This window comes from Anticarsia gemmatalis, chromosome 12, assembly GCF_050436995.1.
Source record: "Anticarsia gemmatalis isolate Benzon Research Colony breed Stoneville strain chromosome 12, ilAntGemm2 primary, whole genome shotgun sequence".
Lineage (NCBI taxonomy): Eukaryota > Metazoa > Arthropoda > Insecta > Lepidoptera > Erebidae > Anticarsia > Anticarsia gemmatalis.
In genome coordinates, this window is record NC_134756.1 from 2,141,971 (window position 1) to 2,161,045 (window position 19,075).

At 32.8% G+C, this 19,075-nt stretch overlaps 2 protein-coding genes across 5 annotated transcripts in view; one reads left to right on the forward strand and one right to left on the reverse strand.

The window, feature by feature from the left end:
* Klc (kinesin light chain) overlaps window positions 1-5,928 on the reverse strand; it is a 91,462-nt gene extending 85,534 nt beyond the window's left edge. Inside the window, exon 1 of one of the 2 annotated variants that reach the window (XM_076121159.1) lies at window positions 5,837-5,928. The gene's annotated coding sequence lies outside the window, so the exon portion shown is untranslated. The remainder of the gene's footprint in view (window positions 1-5,836) is intronic. The other variant, XM_076121160.1, reaches the window with a different exon arrangement.
* Window positions 5,929-6,575: 647 nt separating this feature from the next.
* On the forward strand, window positions 6,576-17,778 carry LOC142977219 (thioredoxin, mitochondrial). Of its 3 annotated transcripts, none has more exons than XM_076120981.1 (4): window positions 6,576-6,674; window positions 8,554-8,696; window positions 13,417-13,581; window positions 15,135-17,778. In XM_076120981.1, the coding sequence occupies exons 2-4, from the start codon at window positions 8,559-8,561 to the stop codon at window positions 15,264-15,266; spliced, it is 435 nt and encodes a 144-aa protein (XP_075977096.1). In that variant the 5' UTR covers window positions 6,576-6,674; window positions 8,554-8,558; the 3' UTR covers window positions 15,267-17,778. The 3 variants fall into 3 exon arrangements, with proteins under 3 accessions (XP_075977096.1, XP_075977097.1, XP_075977098.1); XM_076120982.1 differs by having other exon boundaries at window positions 6,613-6,770; XM_076120983.1 differs by lacking the exon at window positions 6,576-6,674 and adding an exon at window positions 6,838-7,193.
* The last annotated feature ends 1,297 nt before the right edge of the window (window positions 17,779-19,075 follow it).

The window sequence follows — 19,075 nt, forward strand, 5'->3', positions numbered from 1 at the left end:
AGATTAAATCAGAAGTGCTATGCTAGTAGTCTGCCTTACTTATGAATGACGAAGAAGCTTGTAAAAAGGTATTTTGGACATAGAATTGGCTGACGATAATGAAAAAATTGGGAGGCGTTTGACAGATGTCAAATCGGGTTAATAGCCTTTCTTTCCATTTGCTAATATAGAGGAAGGAACTAGGTAGCGCTGGTTCTAATATGTTTGTTATAGCTTTAATGAAACGTCGAATTCATGAAACCAAAAAATATAATTTTCTGTTTTTATGAATACTAAGCTATTGACGGACTTCGGTAAATAGCTATAAAAAAGGAACAAGCTAAGACTAGTTTTGTAGCAGGTGAAAGAGTGTCATGGCGCCGATTACAACGATAACGAATCGACGGTAACAGACGGAACAAATTGATTGCAGAGCAATGTCAAAGGTTTTATAATATCTACTTCTTTCAGCAAACTTTTCGAGCGAATGTGTCTAATTAGATCGTTATTTTTCCTACTTCAATTTCTAAAGATTTTTTAGCCAGAACATTAACCTATTTCATGTCCCCGATGTTAAACAAAGTCAAGGCGAAATTTTAAATACGTATTTACATAATGTTTTAGTTTCTGTACATCAGCTGTTAGGTAATCTAGTGAGCCTATGACTCAGGTATACTGGGTAACCAAAAACATTGGCAATGATCCAAGACTTTACATTTTATTATCGAGTAACCGTTTTACTTGTCAGTTTTGTCGAAAATATTGAGTTTTAGTAAGAATGATGAACCTTGGAGTTGATTATGCGTGTCATTGATTGTATAATACATAAGTAAAAAGACTATTAATTGGTATCCAAGGGCAGACATCTTCAGAAAAACATGTCGCGGTTCTGTATGACAAGATGCATAGATGTAAATGAAGCAAAAGAAGTTTGTAAGGATCGTACCAAGTGGCGTTCTCTGGTCGCCTACCCCTATGGGAAGAAGGCGTGATTTTATGTATGTATGTAAAAACATGCGTCACTTCTCTATCCAGCTTGCGATCGTTTTGTGTTTAATTTAGCTAGAAAAAGCAAGTTCAGTGATGTTTACGAAAATTTCCAAAAAGCAATACTAAGATTGTTAAAGAACATAAAAGATTGACGTAAATCGAAAGAGACCAATACCCTGCATTAGTTCAACAAAAAACTAGAAATGGTGCAGAATAAAGCGACATTGACATCACTTATTTCAATGTAAAACAATTTTATAAAAGGTTTTTTCACAAGGTCGTGGTGCATTGCGAGAATGTTTTCACGTATCAAACATTGGTCACGATAGACCTTTTGTATTACGTGGCTAAGATTATCGGAGTTAAGTAGTGTTGCGTCTTATTGATTACTTGCGGATATTGGCACGCCATAACATCATGTGTTATATCGATGTATATTCAAGCCATTATTGTTCTACAGCCGGGCATAGATACTCTAAAATGAGGTACCGGGAAACTTATTAAAAAGGATCGTGACTATTCACGACCAAATATACATTTAGTACCAACAACCAACCAAACTAAAATGATACAACTCGTCAACACTAGCGAATCCTGATCAAATTGCACTGGAGTTAAATTCAGTCAATGTACAGGGCAATGTACAAAGGGTTTTGAATTTAAACAATGAAAACCCATAAAGAACTGTTTCAAAGACCTCTCGACAGCTTACCTGAAAATTTTCTTCTACTTTAGTGATGGAAGGGCAAGGGAACAAAATGTTGCAACTACGTCTTTTTGGTCAAACACTAACAAACAAACATTATCTTTTTCTCTCAGTACATATGGGCATACGAGTAAGGGAGTAAGAGATATGTTTTTCTGTTATGTCCATAAACAAATTACATGACAAGTATTATGCGCAGTTCATATCATGCCAGTTGTAACAATACGTGTTGACGTTTTTAATTTGTATATATGTAATGGTAAATACAGTACTACATCATTCTGTTGTGTTGTAAAAATAGAAACGATTTAGTTTATAGAACAATCGTTTTATGTTCCTGTACGTCCCTCTCGATTTAAAGAAGATTAGAGAGGGATAGAAGATAAGTCCATGATGTAATATATGTGTTCCGTAACACAAATTTTTCAATTGCAATTTGTGTCAAATATAAAAGTATACATTCAGATACAAAAGAATCACACCTTTTTCCGATAAGGGTAGGTAGAGACCCAAGAAAACCAATCTCTTTTTGCATCGTTCACATTCATACATTTTATATAGGACCAGTTACAAGTACTATGCAGATACATATAATGTATTTAAATACAAACAACTTTAATCGAACATAATGTATACCTTGCAATCATTGAGTCATTGAATAACGGACATTACCTCTACACAATAAAGTTCAATAAACCAATCAATACTAATATAACACATAACAAAAGTAACTGGGTCATAATATATTTCAAACGTTGCAATGTGCAGTACAATGTGTTCCTTCACAAATACACCACAAACAATACAATTAGTTGATGCATTTAAATTTCGTTGAGTATAATAAGCACTAAAAATATATTTTTGCAAAACCATTGTTCGTTTTTATTTTCCCACAATTTTTGACGCAAATAAAACGTATTGGTGTATTTATGAAGCTCTAGTCATATTAACAACGTCGTGTCTGGTTGACCTTTTGGTAAAATCGCTTAAAAATATAGCATTAAAAACTCATATACACAAAATCACTGCTTCTTTCATTAGGGGTAGGCAGCGACCAGAGAACGCAACTTGTTACGATTCTTATAAACTTCCCTTGCTTCATTCAAACCATTAAACATTCATAGAAATAAGATGAATAACGAACAATTACGATCAGTTTCACCACTTCTAAAATAGTATCGGATCATTTTTAAGGAGGAATTATGGCAGTTTTTTCATAAGGACATTTGCTGTCACTATATCTACCGAATACGCAATCTAACACTTATCCAAAGGCTATGAAACACGCCTTAACAGATGGCAAATTACAGCATTTATAAAAAATCTATCTCAAAGATAATTTATAACAATTACGTTGTTTAGATTCCTACCGTACGCGGAACAAATAAAAAACCATTAAACAAGTAGTAATAACATAAATGAGTCATCATATTACCACATCAAAGCCATGTGCAATGAGATATAAAATGTGACCTTATATGTAAGTATCTAGTTACTCGGTCAAGGTCAACTTATAAAAACTACTCTGCTCCTGAGAGTTGTAGCGTGATGTCAGACAGGGCCTAGTGCTGTACTTTCTACTTTACTAATGTTGCGAAGATAGTTTGTGAGGATGTGTGTTATGCTTGTAGCTCTTATAAGCAAAACCTACTAAACAGATTTAGATATGTACATAGATAGTTTATAACCTGATTTAACAGATTTCAGTCCAAATAATTTTAAGACTAAGGTCACAGGCGAAAGCTAGTAGGTACAAGATATACTACTATTATCATAAAAATTCGTTAGCAGATTATTATAATTTATAAAATACATCTATAAGAACACAAAAAGGCTTTTATGAAACTTTTCTTAGGAAAAACATCTAACCATCATGTTTAATTATGTAATACTAATTTAACTACAAACATTTGACTTTGACCTTGACCTTGACCCAGACTCAAGTGCATAAACCAATATCAGCTATCAGTAAATAAATATTTCAGAGAGTAGGTAGGTACATAATAAGGAGTTGTGATTTCATCTGAATATAAAACCATTTCAAAAATAAAACAATTTATATAACAGGTGTCATTTGGACATCTATCTGGACCGGTGGCAGGAAATAACCACTAACAGCCATAGAAAGGGCCCCAGTAAAAGAGTTTGGAGACATGAGCCCAGTAATGGGACAGCTACGATTAAAGAAAAAAACAAACACTTGAAACTTAAACTGTTAAGTACCATATTTGACCGTGAATCTTACCTAAACTAGTACTGTTTATTCCTAGACAGACTCCACCTAGACTATAATGTCTATCTGCATTATGTTAACTCAAGCATGAACCCTAAAACATATATGTACATGTATATGACCTTCACATGACACACCCCTAATGATGTCATGTTTTATCATAAGTTCTCTTGCAAATAATACTTGGCTGAATTACAGATTTACTTAGTTCTTTCCATATATAATAGCTCTTGCGTTATCCCCATAGAGATAGGCAGTGACCAAAGAAAGACCCATGTTACAATCAACACAAACTTTTCCTTGCTTCATTCTAATTCATACACAGAGACAAAGAGAAAGCTAATAAAAGGTTTACTTATTGCAATATTAAATTAGGCTTTACACTCTTATTTTAAGCTTAAAAGTGTCAAACCGTAACAGAATAGTCTTTTCTATTATAATCATACACTGCTGTGCGAGCCATCATGACTGTACATTATCTTACATATTCGATGAAAGCCTTTTTTAGGGCACATATTCATTGCAAATTAAGTACAATCTGTTACCAATTTTTAGTATTACAAGAAATACCTACAAAAGCCACCTTAAACAGTTATATTCAACAATGTTATCAAACACTAAGTATTCAAGAATAATGTAACAGGATAATACCATTATCCGGCTCATTGGATTACAGTATAAACTGTTTTTATGTAAGAAGATCCGTATGGGTCCGTTAATACCTACGCAATAGTCTTAGGAACTCATTCAAGGACTTTTACTTAGAAACCAATGGTTGTGGATTAAATTGGCTTGAAATAACTTGTCATAGAGACTTAATATACATGGAAAGAATTATTGTATAAAAGTAACTGATATGTTAATTATGTTTTAATTGTTGCCATAATACATCTTATGTTAGTACAGTACTATGAATTAGTAATGTATATTAATCCATCGATATTTTTTTACAAAAAAATGCATTTAGAATAGACATGTGACCATTGGAATGAACCTAAATTATTTTTTTGATGTATTGTATTTAATGAAATTTAAACTGTCCAAGTGTATATACCTACAATAACCTATTTTACACTTACTTTGTTAGTTATGGAACTACATAAACCATTATGACTAGAAAGTTTTTAATGAGTTATAACTGGCTCAAGCCTAGTAACAGTTTATTTTAACGACAGAAGTAAAAAGTTTGACAATGTGCCTTTGTGAGTGTGTATATTGAACTCAAGAATCTTATAAGAATAAGTAGATTGCTATATAAGTGAAATAAAAATGATCACCTCTGATGTTGGTCTATAGATTTAGAAATTATAATTATTTTTATTACCCTCATTACCCTCACATATTTATATTCATAAAACGCAATAAATTATATTTTTAGCTCTTTCGCCTTTGATTTAGCAACAAATCTGGCATAAAACAATGCAGGAACGACAATAACAAAATATACAAGCTGTGAACTATTAACTTGAAAAGGGCGTAAAACTAATTGGCATTTGCGAAAGGGCTGGATAATTAACACTAATCAATAGTAGGTCAGTAACTACAATGTAAACGCGGTCTGCCGTTTTGATGCCCTCGCGAAATTGGACCTTGTTAGCAAAGATTAGTCATCAGAAATGAATAAGTAATCAAAATATTGCAAACCCCGGAAACTGCATAACTTATTACAAAGCGAAAATAAAACCTCTTCGTGACACTGACTTGAACCAATAAAAATGAATAGCTCAGTCACGGCGACTCATTACAAAAAAATACATTAGAATAGATCTCCGAAGCGGAAAATGGCGTTACAAATTTACGGTTATATCGTTGTTTTCTTCCTCCTAAACGGTGTAAATTTTACACATTTATGTTGCCAACGAATTAGACTCGTAGAAAATCCTAATATCATAGGAAATAGATTAGAAAATTGAATAAAAATCACTCACCTTTCTAATAATTGACAGCAATACACAGCACTAGAAAATTCACTGTTATCAATGTTACCACCATTACAAGCTCAATGATTAAAATTCTATGTTGCAAGCTTGTGTACGTTTTATTGTGACGTGCTCTATTAGATGCGAAGTTTCGAAATCAAGCTTTCCTTTATGATATTTATAATGAAATAAATTACTATTAATTTTATTTTAGCATTCTGTGTGAACCTTTAATTTATTATTTTTATGGATCAATTGATACAATAATGTGTCATGATTGTACTAATGTATAAACTAAACGCAAATGATGACTTGAAAGTACAACACTATTAGAATTTAGAAATTCAAGATCACCAATCCATGCATAACTTGGTTATTTTGCTCCGTTATCTGTCAATGTTTATGTCTCGGCCCACGACGCTTTAACTACTGCGTCTGAAGAATTTGAGTTTATCTGCTCTTTATGTAGCTTCGATTCTAAATGCTACAAGTATTTGCCGAAAAGAGCAAAGTAATGAATAATGTACAAAAGTTTAGACACCGACAGTTATTCATCTTTAAACATTTTTTTTTTAAACTTACACTTCGTTAAATATTAGAGTAAAAATTAAGATAAATGGGCCCAAAAACACTCAAAAGTTATAATCTACACCTGCTATTTAAACAAAACGTCAAATCCACCAACGCTTAGCTCTATAATCGTCATTGCTGACGTGAGGGTGCAACACTATGACATCAAATGTCAAACGAGCTGTCAGGCCGACAATGGACTGCTTGCCGTACGTCATGTCATGACAAACAGTTGTAGCGAGTGGTTGTGATAGTGAACATTATAATAGTTATCAAGGTTTATATTGCTGTTATTTTTACAGAAAAACGAGTTTAAACCGCTTTGTGGAGAGCTATCGTAACTAACATATATGTGGCGTCTTCTGTGACAACAGTAATTTCATTACCCATACATGCATGATCATTGAACTATTTTTACTGGTTATCGACTATCCGCTTTGTTTATTCGTACAGAAATGAGTAGTTTCGGTGTGGGGGTGTATTTCTTGACGGTCCTATGGTTTATAACATTGATGTTGTGTTGGGTATCGGTGCGTACGGGTCATAGTATCGGTAAGATCTCGGTGATCGTAACTTCATTACTGACTGTGGTGTTGGTGTCTTTGCCAAAAGGCGAGACGTACGGTCCAGAGAGTGCCAATTTTTACGACAGATTATACATCCCTCGTTACGTTATTCTTGCATTTTTGTTAGTAAGTGCGGCAGTGGGTGGTATATTCTGTTTCGTTCACGTTTGCCTGGCGCCGATTGAGACCCGCAAAGTTAGAAGTTTCGGTACAGTAAATTAATCGCTTCGGTAAGTTCTATCTTCAGTTGCTACAGTCCTTTTCTTACTTTATCTCATGTAAATTGTACTTGTAATTCAATTCTTATTATAGTATTTTTATGAAATGGACAGGTGACATTGTCTCCCTCATAGGTAGATTCCTAAATCCTGTTGATTGTTAAAAAAAGTAGATAAATAAAGCATTGGTAAGATTATTCCGAATTGGCCCTAATAATATACAGGTTAAGTCCCACAAAGGGTCATATACCTACCTAGTTAAGTTTGTAGTTTTAGTTAGTTATCTTCCATTTTAGACAGACTACCTAACAAGAAAATGTAATAATAAATTTCCCTTCTATTATCATTCCAATTTTAAATCTTTCATAAACACATCTACCGCAATAAAAAAAACCCTATTAAGAAAACCATTACCGTAAATACAAGTGGTTAGTACCGATCAATCATAAAACAATATCCACCTCTTCATAATTCATGTCACATACTTCATATATTACATAACAGCATGTTATCATTCACTATCATTATCTGAACATACAACGCTTGCCTTCAATTACTCATCCTATTGTAATAACGTAATTGTTATAGCTTATAATATGTGTATGTTTGCTAAAATACTGATTAAGTTTTGTCTTTTAAGATTTAACATTTTACTAAAAATGTCTATAATATCTTGATATTTAAAGCACATGCAAAGAACGTCTAAAAAATTAATCAATTCTGTTGTTGGTTCTTGAAGTTAAGATATGAAACAGTAATATTTTTGATTGATGCCTAGTTTGATGTATAAAAATTTATTATTTACAAATTAGTCAAGTCCATTTTGCTTCAGTATTTTATGAGCAATCACCATATTATGGCTTAAAACCCACCTTTTTGGGTATCTACATCAGGTTAAATGTCAAAATAAATTTTATAAAATTCTATGACAGCCGAGTGGTATAAGTTGACACCTCCTACGCAAGTGGTCGCAGGTTCGAACCCGAGGCAACACACCAATGACTTTTCGAAGTTATGTGTGTATTAGAAATAATTGTCACGTGCTCCAACGGTGAAGGAAAACATCGTGAGGAAACCTTGCATGCCTAAAAATTTGTTTAATACATTTATTGAGGGCATGCAAAGTCCCCAACCCGCACTTGGCCAGCGTGGTGGACTCAAGGCCTAACCCCTCCCTCATGACGGGAGGAGACCCTTGCCCAGCAGTGGGACAGTAATGGGTTATTTCTCTTCTCTCTCTAATACAATATTATAATAATATTCGAATAAATGTCGAACATTGTTGAACAAACTGACAATATTGTATTAAAATTCATAATATTATATTTTTCATTAAAAGGAGATAGATGTTAACTGTATTTTTCTATTGCAGTCAAAATGTCGAACGCAATATGTCAAAGTTTGCGGTCACCAATCAGAAGACTGGTCAGTCTGAAACGGGCACATCCTATATCTACATCAATAGTACACAATGAAACTATATTAGTGAAAAATAATGACGAATTTGTTAACAAGGTATGTATTCACCCTTACTACATAAGAATCTGCAGGTGTATTATGTATCTCAGTTGATAACAGTTATACCCACTTTGCAATGCATTGTTTTTTCTCACAATGACAGTGATTAATTTGTATGACTATCTCCATGGGGTCAGTACTTCATGGAGACAGTCAAATTAACCACTAACTTAAACCACCGGGTTTAAGTCGCCACGCTACTGCTACCATTGCGACGGCGAGGTCGTGTGTTCGATTCGCACACGGAATAATTATTTGTGCGATCAACGTGCAAATAAATGTTTCGTGTGTGTTCTACTTTGAAACATCAAAGCAGCAATGTATGATCTATAAGATTGACATACTCTTATTGCCAGCTGAGATACATAATGCAGTTAGTTTTCTCCCCACGGGATCAAAATCGAAGTGGACTGAATCAGAATTTGCTATTGTAAAATGGAACTCTCAAATTTCTCGGGCATGATTGAACACATGTTTAGTGTAAAACTAATTAGATTGTTTAATGTAGATTGTTATTATTTTCCTTATGTCTTAAAATCTTACACCAATAGTAGCTTGAAGCTGATTCAATTTAATTCATAGTCGATTCTGTCGGGAGTAGTGTGGTATGAAAACTCTAACCAAATGTTTGAAGTAACACCAATTTTTTTTATTCAGTTTTATGAGTCATTAACGTGAATAAAACATGAGTCTGTGCTAGTTATTTTGTAGGCATTCTTTAAACGTGACTAAAAACTGTTCTGTTAGTATTTGCACTGGTTTTATAAATACGGCATTCGTTTTAATTTTCGTAGAAGCTATATTTTTATTTCAACCTAAGTCAGAAATATGATAATTCTGTTTTTGATCTTATGTCTATGTTTGCAATTTTGTCAAAAGATACTGATCCTATTTGGCTTTAATTAATTATTTTAATAAGAATACTAGCGGACTATAGAACAATTTTATCCCGTGGGAATTTAGATCGCAACGATCCCATACAAACCATGTTATGATAATTACAAACTTATAAAAAAAAATATCCACTTTAATTAAGCCATTCAAAAGTTATGCGCGTAAGTATATTTCGATAATTCATTAATATATTTGAGTTGACCTAACTAGTTCGCGTGAAAGATCAGACAGTATTGTTTTTTGTCAATGAGTCACAATACATAGTTATCTATTTATACCGTCATTACTAATAACTTGTTTGGGTTATGATAACAGTGATCTCATAAAAAAACAAATAATGCTATTAAGAATTCTGACCTCACTAGTGACGTCATTCAAGACTCACGCAACTTTAAATACTAGGTAAATAATTATGGCTTTATATTCGTAAGTCCAATTGAGTACTTGACTACCAGTATGTTAAAAACACAGTATAGAAATACGGGGTAGTGACGTCACAGTTTCGTATTTTCGTTAGTATGAAATGAGTGCCTGATAATTTTTTTCAGTCTTTAATAATTACAATTTAAACCGAATTTAATGAAAATATTACAAAGCCTGAGCATTTGAGATGAAACTTGTTCAAGATTAATTATATTGCGTTAACCCAGTTAACTACTGAATGCTGAAAATTGAAACATCGATCGTGCAAATTTACGGCACGTTTAACACATTGTCTTCGCTTCACCTCGAGTTTGCTATTCTTAGCAAGAAACGTCCATTAAGACATACTAGTGAGTCCTTAGTAAAAAACAAGGTTTGGAATCCGCGTAGTAATTCTACCTATCTATACTAATATTATAAAGCTGAAGAGTTTGTTTGTTTGTTTGTTTGAACGCGCTAATCTCAGGAACTACTGGTCCGATTTAAAAAAATCTTTCAGTGTTAGATAGTCCATTTATCGAGGAAGACTATAGGCTATATATCATCACGCTAAGACCAATAGGAGCAGAGTAGCAGCAAAAAATGTTACAAAAACGGGGAAAATTTTGACCCATTCTCTCTTAAGTGAAGCAAGCGAAGTTGCGCGGGTCAGCTAGTCGCCTCATATAACCGGCCTTTTATTGACGGCTATTCGTAAACCAGTAGTTGAGCCGTGTCGACATGGTGACACGATAAAAATCCGTTTCCAAGTAGACCTACGCTACTTTTGAAGCCCGATTTCTTGATGTAAAGATCTTTGTAAACGTGTTCTGAAAATGTATCTATCATTTATTCTATGTAAATCAGTGGTAATATTTCATTCAATTTGTGAAAGATTTTTTTTAATCGGCCCAGTACTTTTTGAACCAGTTCGCTACAAACAAATATTAGTATAGAGAGGCTATAGATTTTACTTATTCACGTAACAGAAGCCTAGCTGTTAAATTCATATATAGGTAGTTATTTGATACAATTCGCAACTGATAAGTAAGGAAGGGAATATATCACGTACGTTTTTATCTTTCAGTTAGATTAACATCTTAGTTGTGCTGCCGTAGTATATTATATTGATAACAGCCTATCAACAACGTTTAACTAATAGCTATAATCTTTTTGTACGTTATATTGCCATTTGTAGCCTTAGATAATAATGCAGTCTTGATAAAGGTAGGATTTTTGTAGTTATTAAAACCCGAAAAACTAATTCATTGTGATATCAGGGCCATCTATCAAATTCAATCGTGTATTCAATCAAACCATCTAGAAAGAATCTCATTAGAATATACACACAGATTTTGATCCAAATCGGTCCTGCCGTTTAGGAATGAAGTAACAAACACACGTACCAAACAAACAATTACCTTAAGATTGTGTTTTTTCTTCCGCTAGTTGTCAAAATAAAAACTCGGTCATTCGATGTGGTTAGGATGTGTTCGAAAGCTTTGAGTCACAACATCACATATAACAAATGTCTTTTATATACATTTTTTGGGTAACGTGAACGGTAGTTTTACGCCCGCAAGGTTAGGTACCGAACACGTACGTACGTTCATATTAAAGAAGATTGCTACCGTTGTACCAGTTTCATAATCAATGAGACGGTGATACAATTAGCTATAAGACAAACAAAATTGAAATTTCTTTGTTGATATACACGTGTCGAAAATGTTCCAATTTTTTTGGAATCAGGCCAATTTTTTGTATGTACTAAAATGCTATACTATTTCTAATACACAACAGTCGGCATATTGTTAATTCAAACAAAATCATTTTACATAGATATCGTATAGATAAGGAGTGATAAGTATTTAATTAAATAACGCTGAAGTGCGTGTCACTTCTCTCTGTCGGTCGGAATATAGCAACAAGCTGCGCAGGGTGACAGCTAACAACAGCGGCTTTCCTTTTTATTACCCTTGCCTACATCTCTTATATTTATTTTCACGTTCAGCGTAGCGATTTGTAGAAATATTCAGACATGAAAAATCAATTGGCGCTCTATTTATTGTATTACTAGCTTCTGCCCAAGATATCGAACGCGTGAAGAAAAACCCCGGGGTAAAAAGTATACTGTGTTAATGCAGGTTTTAAGTTATCAGTGTACCAAATTTCCTACCTTACCTAGTGTTAACGTGAAAGAGTTACAAACATCCATACCTAGAAACTTTCGCATTAACAATTTTAGTAAGATTATCTACCTACTTAGTTTCAATTGTTCGGTTTTAATAAAATCTCTACAATGTCCTTCGTACTACATCACTCATAAATAGTCATAAAGTCGTAAGTTATGACTAATAATGATATTTTATGTCCGCGACAAACTATACATCATAATTGTTTTATGAATAACTAGCTGACCCGCGCAACTTCGCTTGCGTCACATAAGAGAGAATGGGTCAGAATATTTCACGTTTTTGTAACACTTTTTACTGTTACTCTGCTCCTATTGGTCGTAGCGTGATGATATAAAATATGTTTTCTTTTTTCACGAAAAATATTCTCAAAATTATTTATATCTCTTAATATAACGAAGTCGCGCTAAGGCATATACGCCATTAAAACAGTTGCCATGACAACGGAATTTTGTTAATTCAATGTCATTATAATATTGATTATTCACGACTTCGTTCACCACCTGAATTTTCCCGGGAAATGCGTAATTTTCCCGGGGTAAAAAGTAGCCTATGTCCTTTCTCGGGTATCAAAATATCTCCATACCAAATTTCATGCAAATTGGTTCAGTAGTTTAGGCGTGATTGAGTAGCAGACAGACAGACAGACAGACAGAGTTACTTTCGCATTTATAATATTAGTATGGATAAAATATAACAACTTAAATATAGTCATTAAAATCGCTCTCTTGCACGGGATATAAGGGTGTTTTCAGACCGTAATGTATGGCGTGTTTCTTGCCATCTTCAAATGTATGGAATTTTCGCTTCGCGTTAGATATGAATATTTAATATTACAAAGGGATTAAATTACGCCTTATTTTGATGAGGTTGATGTTTTTGCCTTAACACTTTATAAAATAAGTAGTTTTTTGTATTGTTGTCCTAAAAACTACTGATTAGATCTCGAGAACAGCTGAGCTGATTTCTTTAGTTGATTTTTTTCTTTTTTAATATTTTAAAGAGAAAATTTTAAGAAAAGAATACATAATTGCAGACTCCACTGCTAGGCAAAGTTGGACTTAGTTCGCTGGGTCAGCTGGTTTTTAATAATTATAATAATTAATAACCGGATATATTTTCAAGCAAATTATGACAGAAATTTTACTCCGATGTAACATGAAATATGAAACATAAAAAATACGCTTCATTATACAATATTGTTGCTTTATGAAGGTTTATTTTCCCAGGTAATGAACAACGACAAGCCAGTGATAGTGAATTTCCACGCGGAGTGGTGCGAGCCGTGCAAGATCCTCACTCCGAAGCTGAAGGAGCTGATCGAGCCGCTCAACAACTTGGACCTGGCTGTCGTTGATGTTGAGGACAATGCTGATCTTGTGCATACCTTTGAGGTAATCACTTTTTGCTGTTACTTTTGTATAGATGATGGATAATTTAAATCGTTTCTAATTCATTGTGAACATTTGTAATTTTTGTGTTCATATAGTGGTTGTCAAGGAAAGTACAAGAAGGGCTATTATAAATAAATAAATAAATATCATTGGACAACTCACACACGGTCATTTGATTCCAAACTAAGCAGAGCTTGTACTATGGTAACCAAATAACTGATAAACATACTTATATACTTCTAAATACATACTTATATAGATAAATTGACATCCAGGCTCAGAACAAATACTCGTGCTCATCACACAAAGTTTTGTTCCGGGTGGGATTCGAACCCACCACACGCGGCGCTACGGTTGTTGCGGCGAGGTGACCGCTTAAACCACTGCGCCAAACGTGCAGTTATGTATCTCAGTTGACACATTTTTGGATATCACGATGCTATACATTGTTTTCTCTCTAAGATTATAGTGATTAAGCAGCAATGTATTGAATAGACCGCCAATTTGATGTACTAGTTTTCAACTGATACGTAAAACGCATGCATATTGTCAATTGTCATAACTAAAGACCGAATTATGTGGACATTCCATGTTGTATATAATTTTTTATACTTCAGATTATTTTCAAGAATATTTAACTAAAAACTAGGCAACACTACACATAACATGAGCTAGAAGCACAAACTATAATTAGACATTTTGATACGATAATATGTTATAATAGTTCAATAACAAATTAAAACATTACGTCATAATGGCCACGTAGCCTAAGCAGTTTCTTCGTGGCGCCAATTTTACGTAGCTTACTTTAATCCTCTTGTATTCTGGTCTGAAAATATTCATTCGTTTTCCGCGCCATTAAGTTGCCAATTGCGTGGAAGATATAGTCCCTTGTACAAAGATAAAAATCTTATGATCAAGTAGATGTAAATGCATATTGTATCAGAACTTTCTCTCAATTCATGTTAGTATTCTCGATTAATATTTATTTTGTTTCATTAATAATAACTCATATGCTATGTTAAATTGCTAAATGGTTAATGCATAGAAGTGGATACATTTCACTATTATAACTACCCTAAAAAGTTAGAAACCTCTACAGTAGCAAGGGACAAATATTGAAATACGATGCGAAGTCACATGCAATTCGTATGGAACCACGAAGGTCCTTAGGGAATTGATAGTCACGATCTGTATCATACTTCTCTTCTCTAAGGAGTATGTATGTAACTGAATGTAATTTTGTAACTAAAATTATTGTCCTGTGATCTGGTAATTCCCGGAAATTGGTAACAACGGACTTATATTAGGACTCCTCCCGTTATGAGGGAAGGGTTAATCCTTGAGTCCACTGCGATGGCCAAGTGCGGGTTAGGCATTTGTATACACCTTCAAGGACTGTTCTAAAGAACTCTCAAATGCAAGTTTGATTCACGATTTCCTTCACCGTTAAAATAAGTGATCATTATTTCCAATACACATTAGTTCAAAAAGTCATTGGGATTGTACCGTCAACCATTTGTCAAAAGCTTAAATGAATTCTTGTTTCGCAGGTAAAAGCAGTGCCAGCAGTAATAGCGATAAAGAACGGTTTAATAGTAGACAAATTCATTGGTCTCGTGGACGCGGATATGATCACCGGTCTCATAGACCGTATGTCCGGTAAGAAGAAGGAGGGAGCGTAAATATACTACCATAGTTAAATTAGTTTTGAGATGTCAGCTTGTGTGGGAGGCTCAAACTCGGAAAGTATGTGGGTATTGAGAAAATTTAAAATTTAGTGCTTCTATGAACGGTTTTTATAGCGTTTCTTTAGTAAGGTATAGGTATACTATAGTTTATTAGTGTGGATATTCTTGTTCGTTTTAAAATAGTAGCTGTGTCCTGCTTTTTAAACTACGGTAGGCTTATCTCTTACTGTTGATAGGTTATAGCAAACGGCCGTAAGAGACCATATTTTTTACGTACGGCGTATCTGTGTTTAAACTATTGTTGTGTTATCGTCATGAAAGCATTATAACAATTACTATACAGTCTCTCAAGACTATTTTTCAAAATCCACATAATATTTCGGAAAAAGTAGGATATAAACTTATATTCTTTGTTTTAAAAGGAATATAATTCTTATTAAGAATGGGTGTTTTGTGTGTCGAGTCTAACAAACACTGCAGTGTATTACGTAAATAAAATTGTTAACATACTGCAGTGTGAACTAGGCTTAAGGTCGGGTTGAAGTCTTAATGATATTTAAGTATTGTGATTATCATAAAATTGCTTCTGAATATTTTGTTGACTGAACAATCATCAACAATAGGAAGAAACATAATGATATGATGGTCCATTTGATATTTTTTGCGAACGATTTGAACTTAACACAAATCTTTTTGAACGCATAAATACACTAAGCATGTTTTTGCGTATTTATACGTATATGTGCACGTTTATGTTTAAGACGGCCTTAGCCAGCACTCGTACAAATCTTACGCAGAATCTATTATTATACGCATAATAATATTATAAATGCGAAAGTAACTCTGTCTGTCTGTCTCTCTGTCTGTCTATCTGTTACTCAATCACGCCTAAACTACTGGACCAAATTGCATGAAATTTGGTATGGAGATATTTTGATACCCGAGAAAGGACATAGGTTACTTTTTACCCTGGGAAAATGACGCATTCCCATGAGAAAATCCAGGTAGCGGACGAAGTCCCGGGTAAAAGCTAGTTAGTCATCAATAGATTTTAAGTCATACTCATTATTTCGGTCAAGAACGTCAAAGTGACAAACACAGGATATAACTCAAAAGTTAAGAGACCTTCAGTATTCGACCGTTACTCATAAATGAAGTTGGCAAATTAACAAAGTTGGTTTCACAAGACATCAAAGATATTCAGAATGCTCTCAATTTTCTTAACGTGAAGCAATTATCTCACTTATCTCACACACTAGCTCAAAAGTGCTCCAAGTAATTGATTTAGTTTATAGTTCGCTAATGTATTGTGGTATCGAAAGACTACGGTTTTAACCTCCAGATAAGTAGTGGTTAGTTTATTGAAGAGATGTTGAGAGATTTATGCCAAGTTTAACTATTCTTATGCCAGGTTTCTGAGGCACATTTAGTTTATAAATGCTATTGAATAGATAAACTACCGCCAAATGTACCTCAGAAACCGGGGGTTAAATAAGTATAGCATAGATCATATCCAGTGGAATACTGGCAGGGTTTTCATATATATTATGTTATCTTTATCATAATAAAAAAACAAATCATTTATTAATTTAGGTCAAATATTGACACTTATGATAGTCGTTACAATTATTGAGTCTACCACAAGCTCGCTTATTGGTCATTTTCCTAGAAGACGTAAAATTGGTCCTTATTGTGTCAATATCTGTAATATATGCTATCCGATACTTATCAGTAAGGTGTTAAACCGGTGCCTAGGCATAAGGAAAGATTACACTCGCTGACATCTCAGTTGTAAATAATAACTAGTAAATATCCGTTTTTATGTGTATTTTTATTAATTATTTTTTACTATAGCAATACTGACGACCGAAGCAATAATTTTGTTTGGTGTTACAAGTTTAAAATTTTGTTTTTGATATTCGCGATCTTAGAACTAGATGGCGGTACTTTTGAAGTGTTATGGCGCCTGTATTTAAAATAATATGTTTTATTTTTAAGTTCGCGAATATCAATATTTTATTTTGTTTATTGCAAGAACAGGAATTTGTAAAGTTATCAGTTTTATACCAACATTTTACATAAATAAATGTACTCTGTGTAAAAAATCTAAAAATGTATAAAAAAATGAGCGCAACGTTTGTAAAGGTACCTTAATATTGTGCCATTTTGACATTTTGAAGAAAAAACATCTAGAAAATTTCCGAAAAATATATTTTCGAGGTTACTGTATATTTACCTCTGATAAAACTAGGCATTTCTTCGAGATACGGAAAACTACATACTAACTGCAGCGAATTAATAACGAAATTAACTAAAACTACATTTTAGTTAATTTCGTTAAATACATTTCTTAATTTTTTCATTGATAATTTATTTTCTAATAACTCTCAGTTTGATGTAATCTGTATTATTCTCATTATATTAAAACTATTCGCTTTTTGCAAGATTTGTATGTTTGTAGAATTTCTAGCTAAACATAAATTAATTTTCTACATATATTTTCTAAATTTCTATGTACTTTTTTTTTTTTTTTTTTTTTTTTTTTTTTTTTTTTTTTTTTTTTTTTTTTTTTTTTTTTTTTTTTGTACCAAAAGTTTTATATTAACTAAAATGTATGCTACAGCTAAAGTGAAAAGTTATTGTTTTGAAGAGATGTCCAATAGTGTGTAATAGCAAATATATTTTGAATCTTTAAACTAAGTTGTAAGGCTACGTGTTATCGTTCCTATGTTAGTTAATCACTGTTATATTTATTCACTCGTTAATTTAGTAAAAGGGTTGCGGCATATCGTTGCTTGGATATGAATAAAGCTATTTGCAGATGCTATGAATTATGTCGCTGTAATATGAAAAATTTGGGAGTTTGCTAAAACGTCTAGGAATATTAGAAAAGTTTTATGATGATTATCACATCTAGGTTATTAAAATAGTAAATTTAAAGATACATAATGTCTGATACATCGGAATCAATGTAAAATACTGCACAAAATAATTACTTTCGATTTATCAGCTCTTGCCTGGCAGCTATTGTGGTAATTTGTCAAAACTCCAATTTCATCATATCACTGCGACTCTAAAAGATCGAATAATATTCTCTAAAAAGTGTTGTGAGTTAAAAATTTTACGAGTGTTGCCAACATATGCCTCAACCTAACAAATTATAAAAATGTAAAACTTAGTAAATAAATTAAAATAAGAGTTTTTATTTTAACGTTTATTTGCTTATTTGATTGTTTAAAATAGGCCTAGTCTTTCTGTCTGATTTATTTTGTATGTCTAAAAAATATATTTTTTCTATGAAATTGTTTTTTTTGTCACTGTCGCTGTTCTTCTTTCACGTTTTCCTTTGTCAATGTTCGTGTAAGTATATAAATATATATTATATAATATTTACACCAGTTGTACCACTTTTGGATAACTATCGGTTAACCACCTGATAGCAGTGTTGGGCAAAATTTAGTTTGATTGATGATTGATGATTAAGATTAAATTATTTAATCATGACTAATGAATAATGACTAAAAAAATTCAATCATGAGTCGTGATTGATGATTAATTAGTGTTAGTGTTAGTTATTCAATCATGACTAAAATTTTAATGACTAAAAATAATAGTTAAATAAAACTAAGCTTTTCAAGTCTACGTTCCATGACTGTTGATTTGTTAATCACAGGTTTTTAATTAAAGCTAGTTTTACAACAGAATCAGTTAATTTTTTTTTTAATTTACACAGGTACACATTTGCAAAAATAAGTTCGGGCTAATTTAGTTTAAAATAATTTAAATTGCTTTTTAAAACTACG

Coding starts and splice junctions, on each gene's coding strand:
- LOC142977219 (XM_076120981.1), top strand. CDS start 8,559: ATGTCGAACGCAATATGTCAAAGTTTGCGGTCACCAATCAGAAGACTG. Junction 8,697..13,416: donor ATGACGAATTTGTTAACAAG/GTATGTATTCAC, acceptor TTATTTTCCCAG/GTAATGAACAACGACAAGCC. Junction 13,582..15,134: donor ATCTTGTGCATACCTTTGAG/GTAATCACTTTT, acceptor CTTGTTTCGCAG/GTAAAAGCAGTGCCAGCAGT.